Source organism: Helobdella robusta (assembly GCF_000326865.2).
Source record: "Helobdella robusta unplaced genomic scaffold HELROscaffold_12, whole genome shotgun sequence".
In the NCBI taxonomy this organism is placed as follows: domain Eukaryota; kingdom Metazoa; phylum Annelida; class Clitellata; order Rhynchobdellida; family Glossiphoniidae; genus Helobdella; species Helobdella robusta.
Genome location: NW_008703664.1, coordinates 3,668,075 through 3,674,978, shown reverse-complemented (window position 1 = coordinate 3,674,978; position 6,904 = coordinate 3,668,075). Strand labels below are relative to the sequence as shown.

Genomic DNA, 6,904 nt, shown 5'->3' with positions numbered 1-6,904 from the left:
AAACATAACATGCCATTAAGAAGCTGACGAAAACTACGGTGAGTAAAAGCAGTTCGTTTCATTTGTTTAATTAAGGTATTAATTATAAAAAAATGTGAAAAACTAACAAACAGTCAGCATGTTTAGAACATTATGTTGTCTTTCATGTAATATAAGTTTCATCACACCTAACAATACAGATTTCAATGAGAGTATGGGCAATATATTATATCCATGCACTAGCAACTATATTGGTTGCTGGTGCATGGATTGGATAGGGTTTGGGTAAGAACTTGAACATGAACACACTTAGCACATGAACACACTTAGCAACGTTCATATGTTGGGCAAAAACAGTTACTTTCGAAATACGCCTTTTGTTAAGCTTTTTCAAAGCACGAAGTATGTGAATATTTCTGACATGGTTGTTTATCCGAAAAGTTATTCATTTGATGTGCTGTAAGTAATAAATAAGAAACACTATTCTTTTTACGACTCGTATAATTATTCGTAATGTTGAAAATTTTGTATTTATTGACAAATATTTGGTTATATTGCGATGAATTCAACTTGGATACAAAATTGGTTAAACATTGGAAGGGGCCGAAAGGATCACAATTTGGATTTTCAATTGCGCTAACTCATTCCAATGGCTCATATGTGTAAGTATTTTTTTTATTGAAGAACGCAACTTTAATTTTTTGCATTTGTTGCAATATAATTACGTAGGTGCACAACAAATACCAAACAGCTCCAATTCTTCATTAGATAATCAAACGGTTAAAATAACTAAGCTGAATTGATTGGAAATGCAAAAGTCAACTTTCTCCGAAACGATACAGAAATGAAAATAATTGAATAATTTAAAAAAATTTGATAATAAAATATAAAAATACTTATTCAAAAAATTAGAAATATTTCAAAAATTAATTTTTGAGATTATGTTGGGTTGCGGTGAAATAGCTGGACCGATGCAATGAAATCTAAATAAGGAATCTTTAAAATGGAACTAAGCATTTTATTTTTAATGTTCAATCTTATTATTAATTTTCTATTCGTTCAATAAATTTATTCACTCAATCGTTTTTTTTTTATTCAATCATTCAATCAATCATTAGTTTGTTCTCTCAATGATTATTCATTCGGTCACTGAATCACAAAGATTTTTTATTTGTATTAATTTCCTGTACATGCTGATTAATTAGGATGATCAGATCAATATCCCCGATGCCTTTCCGATGCAATTTCCTTCTAGCCGAACAATTAATTTTTCGATGTGATGGTGCCTTGTTGTGCACCGTCATTGGACTTATTAGTTGCGTTTGAAAAAAAAAATTTTTTTGCTACTAAGTCAAATAGAATTTTTTGATAACTTTTCTATCGCATGATAATTTATTATTCTATTTAAAAAGTTTATCAGTTTGAAATCGCATTTGCAATTAATTTTAGTTTACTCGTGGGAGCACCTAGTTGTGGAATGAATAAAAAGTTGTCGTTGATGGAAGGATGCGTTCAAGAATGTTCCGTTGATGAAAACATTTGCAAAACTACGAAGTTTGAACGTGTCGGTTGGTCACCTTTATGATTCATCGTAACGTTCATACGTTGTTTTTCCCATGTAAATAAAATGATGAGGTTTCATCTTCCATGCATTGTTTACAGTTTATTTATTGTTTCGTATTCTGTTTTCTGCCTTATAAATGAAATAACAAAATTTCGAGATCTGTTCACTTTATTTGATGTTTCTGTGCGCAACTGAAGTCCATTGTTTCCGAAATGGTTCAAATTGTTTCACGCTTCCTAAATATTTTTCTGTAAAATTTTAACATCTGAACGATTTTAATGATCTGACTTTAACAAATGTTAAAGCAAAATAAAAATTGTTTATCATTTTTCCAATAAAATCAAATCAGTTATGAAGTGAAATGTTAAAAAATAACTTTGCAGGATCGACGAAAGAATGGAACGGTCAGACGATGATGCCGGTTGAAAACAAGACTCATCAGATGCTAGGCGCGTCTCTAAGTGCTTCTGCTAACGGTTTAATCGTGGTACCATTTTATTAATTTTCATGTGCCTAATATTTTGCGACCATAGTTGGATTATTTGTTTTGTTATTAAAATAAATTGAGTAATTTATAATTGGTGTGAAAAATGAAATAATAAAAAATATAACCAGGCCTGCGCTCCGAGGTACGTCTTCATGTCAAGGTCGGGACTGTTGAGAGAACCAATTGGCACGTGTTACTTGAAAAATATTTCCTCCAATAAATTTTACAAGCTGCAACCATGCAAAAAAGGTGACATGTTTTTCAAACTTTGAAAGAAAAATTTCTTCTAAAATATTTATATTTGAATGAATTTGATGTGCAAACTTTTGTCATTCACGTTGATGGAATGTTGAAATTATTCGCTCCTGTATGTTAATTAAATAATTTTTTAGACTTGGTGCTTTGTTGCGTTATTTTTATCGTTTGAGGGCGTATACTGCACGGTTATGACACGCCCATGTCACTGATATGTTGAAATATCGCTCAGCAAAGATGAATTCAAATTTGAAATTACATTAAATAAAACATCAACGACCCTTTAGGATTATTAGGCCATCATAAACAAGGACACTGTCAAGCTGGATTCAGTGCTCATTTAAGTCAAGTTAGAACATTTCTAAAAATACCTATGTAATGTTGTAAAATAATAGGTCAAGTAAAAATTTGTGAATTACCTCAAATATAATTGCAGAAACCTTATTCAATAAATTGAGTAGTGGTAAGAACATATAAATAGAATATAGAATATATAGATAAAATAGAATATAGAATATATATATAAAATAGAATATAGAATATATTCTATTTATATGGGTAAAAATAAAAAAAATTAGGTGAAATGCAAATCTTTTTGTAGCAAAATGAGTGCTGGGGCGTTTTGATGTATGCCAGGTTTCATTCGACGTTTTACAAATCAGTTTTTTCGTTTTCCTTTACAGACAATGCATCTTACTTTTCACATCAAACAGTATCACGTACACTTTCTTTGATTTTTTATGGCACTTCTATGCGTTTGTGCGGCAAATTTTTGTCAGTGTTAATTTTCGGGTAATCCATATATCAAGAGTTTCATCGATGGGAAATTTAAAAGTGTAATTTTTAATTTTTATTTGAAATTATAAAAAGCTATTTGATTATTTCATAAAGGATGGAAAAAATTTAGCTTTGGGAGCCGTCGGAAGTTATTTCTGGCAAGGTTAATTGGTTATATTCGTTGTCAATCTCAGTTACCTTTTGTTCATGTATTTGTGATAAATGAGAAAAAAGATTCAAAGTAAAAGTTAAACTATTAGGCTGTAGAAAACTCCAAATCTTAAAAACAACAAATTTATTAAAAAGGAGGATTTAAATGAATTTTTTTAAATTCTCAAAAAAATATTTAACGTTTTGTAGTCAATTCACGAAAAGCCCTTTAAACCTTGAAATTAAATAAGAATAATGAAGCTCGATAGCTTGCAAACTATTTTTTCATTCATTACGTTAAAGTTAATTTTTTCTTGCGATACTGAAAATAAAAATAACAGCATGTTGGCGTTGATTTTATGATTTTAAAATAATTATTTTTCTACGACCCATAAGGTGAAGCATTTTTATATAATTTCGAAAACGATGTGGACCCCATTTTGCCACTCGAAACGTCCAAAAGTTCTTACGATAAAGATTATATCTACACGGGCTATTCCGTTTCTATGAGTTATTACGATGAAGATGATCTAATTGGTAGTGTAAATATTTTTTAATTCATCTCATGCATTTTTAAAATAATTTAACTATTTTAAGATTTGGTTGTTGGAATACCAAGAGGAGGCAACCTTAATGGGCAAGTATGTTTTCTGCAACATTTCTGTGATAATATTTGAATAGTTGTTACACTGATAGAATAATGATGTTTAAGTTAAATAAATATGGATGCGGCGTGAGGGCTCTGTGGTTGAATGCGCTTGTCTTGCTAGTGAAGTGACTGGGATCGAATATCGAGTACAAGGAGATCTATCCAAGTCGATATTTATTGCATTGCCTATAAAACCTAATGCAACCGAAGGTGAACTTTATCGAACAATCAGCTTGATGAGTCATTTTACAAAACTTCTCTTGAGAATTCTGATGATGAGAGCACGAAGGAAAATCAGATCTGAAATTTCAAATGTCCAATGTGGTTTTGTCGAAAATTGTGGCACAAGAAAAGCTATCTTTATGCTACGAATGATAAGTGAACGAGCTATTGAAATGAAGAAAAAAATCACTAATTTTTTTGGAAATAAAGAAAGGTGTCAGGCAAGGCTGTGTATTTTCTTCAGACCTGTACAATCTCTATAGTGTGAAAATAGAAGAAATACCTGGAATATCGATTGGAGGCGTGAATAATTAGCAATGTAAGATCTGCTGATGATACAGATCTTATCGCGGATTCAATGGAAAAACTGCAAATAATTGTTTCCCAACTGGTTTTTGAAAGTGAAAGGAAAGACTTGCAATTTATCATCAACAAAACAGAGTGCATGGTTATCAGTAAAAGCAAAACCGTCCCGATATAATCAGCTTCAATTATCTCGGAAGTCTGATTACCTCAGGTTCTAAATGGGATGTGGATATCAAACGAATGATAGCTATGGCAAAAAGATGCATATACTAAAATGAATGACATCCTCACCAACAGTAAAATCAGAATATCAACAAAATTAAAACTGTTAGGATGTTACATTTTTTTCTGCGCTTTGAGTCCTGGATAATTTCTAAAGAAATAGAAAAAAGAATTAATGCTGCTGAAATGTGGTTTTTGAGAAGAATTATGAAAATTCGTTATACCTTTCATACTTCCAATGAAGATGTATTAAAACAGTCCGGTTATGAAGAGAAAATTACTGCAAATAATCCGACGGGGGCAGTTAGTGTTTTTCGGTCACATCATGTGAAAGGAAGGAATAGAAAACCTAACAACTACTGAAATGATTGCTAGCGAAAAAGATCGCTGTCAACAACGAATAACATTCAAAAAGTCATTGCGTCACTTTGTTGAATTTCACATTTCAACTACTACAAAGTGTTAAAAATCTGATTATGTGGAGGTCAATTGTCGCTAATGTCCTGAAAGGATTAGGCACGAAAAAGAAAACATACATTTGTAGTCTAAATAGGCAACGTCAATTTTGCACATAATTTAATTTTTAATAAATTAGAAACAACTAACAAGCAAGTTACCCTTTAGAATTTTCTTTATCCATAATTTTTTTAATCGAAATAATTGCTTTTCAAATGTCAAATGTCATTATCTTCCTGTTCTATGAGTAGTGTAGGCATTGCACAAACAAATCATAGACCTAAATGTTTTTGAAAGGTTGAAGGGCTAAGGTTAAACCAACTTAGCTTCCATATCCACAAATATTGTTTCAAAAATTGTTGTCACCCAGTGACACAAAATTAACATTACTGAATAACAAAAATTCACCATATACATGCAAGATAAAACTCATGATCATACAACATATCAGGTGAAGATACTATCAAACAACCTAACCCTAATTCATGAAATCATGGGCACTCAGGTATTCATCTCTAACTTTTGAAATTTGTATCTTGAAATTTCATTTTACAACAATTCTACACGTGTTCAGGTGGGATCGTATTTTGGAATGTCTCTTGCCAGTGGAGATTACAACGGAGATGGGTGAAATATTACCTGCAGTTGCTTTGACGTTTCATATTAAGAGAAAAAAGTTTTTTTAATTTAAAAAAACATTTTGGTAATTTTTTCACAAAGTAAAAAATATTGTTATAAAGCTTATAGTCCAAAATGCAAACATTAAACTAAATTTTGAAATAGTTTGTCGACATTTTCAGTTCAGACGACTTAGTTGTAGGAGCACCGTTGTACGCCACTTCCCGATCAACTTATGATAATGGATGCATACACGTCTATTACAGACACAAATCTGTACGTCATTTTCATAAAATGCATTTTTACTTTGTTCGTTATGATAAAGCCTTTTTATCTATGTATTTTTTGTTTAACTGACTTTTTTTTATCGTTAGATGTGAATAGTTAAAAATCCTCTATATTTTTTGGCATCCGCAAAGTTAGCCGACTATAAGTCAATTTTAAACTGAATATAAAGAAAGGGCTGCAAAATTTGGAAGGCGATAGCCTTAAATTACGACTTTTACTAAAGTTCATATTTTATACAAACATTGGTTGGTAATAACATTCAAATAAAGCACTTAGGTAATCAGGAAGATAAAAAGCATTTTTGGGAAATTGTTTTCATTCAAAAAATGATTTTTTTCTGGCTACAAGTGGTTCAGCAAGGCGTAACAACCAGATTGTCTAAGTCGGAGATTTTAGCGGAGTCGAAATATTTTATAGGTCGGAGTCGAAGTTGGATATACTCCGACAGACTGGTAACAAATTGTGAACACGTGAACCGCAATATTTGTAACATCACATACTGGAACTACAAAAAACATCCACTTCATTCGGTATAAAGATTTGATATTGTTATTATTCACTCTAAAAATATTTCTCAGAGATAGGCATAACATGTACGGAATATAAAGTTAAACTGTTCATTATCAGGTCAGCCAACCACAGCAAACAATAAACAGTCACTAAAACTGAATAACTTTAAACATGAATGTCAAACAATCCACACGCTAAACGTGAAACCAACCAGCAAACACGCCACACAACCACTCCAATATATCAGTCCAGACCAGTAGCAAATTTAGACAACGTTGACCGGGGGCCAAAATTTTAAGTGTTGAAATTCTTGAAAAAAAAAACTTCGACTCCGGAAAATGATATTCATTTTTTTTAAATTAATTTTTTTCTGAAAACTATTTTTAAAATTGTGTTTTTTAGAGGATGAATATTTTTACTT

The 6,904-nt window shown here is 31.2% G+C and overlaps 1 protein-coding gene across 1 annotated transcript; it reads left to right on the top strand.

Annotated features, from left to right (window-relative positions):
• Positions 1-295: 295 nt before the first annotated feature.
• Positions 296-3,769, top strand: HELRODRAFT_168032 (hypothetical protein; the record flags this gene model as incomplete). Its single annotated transcript, XM_009013729.1, has 7 exons — positions 296-438; positions 1,429-1,547; positions 1,927-2,030; positions 2,159-2,279; positions 2,573-2,634; positions 3,156-3,225; positions 3,609-3,769. 7 exons carry the CDS (start codon positions 296-298, stop codon positions 3,767-3,769), a joined length of 780 nt encoding a protein of 259 aa, XP_009011977.1.
• Positions 3,770-6,904: the final 3,135 nt, after the last annotated feature.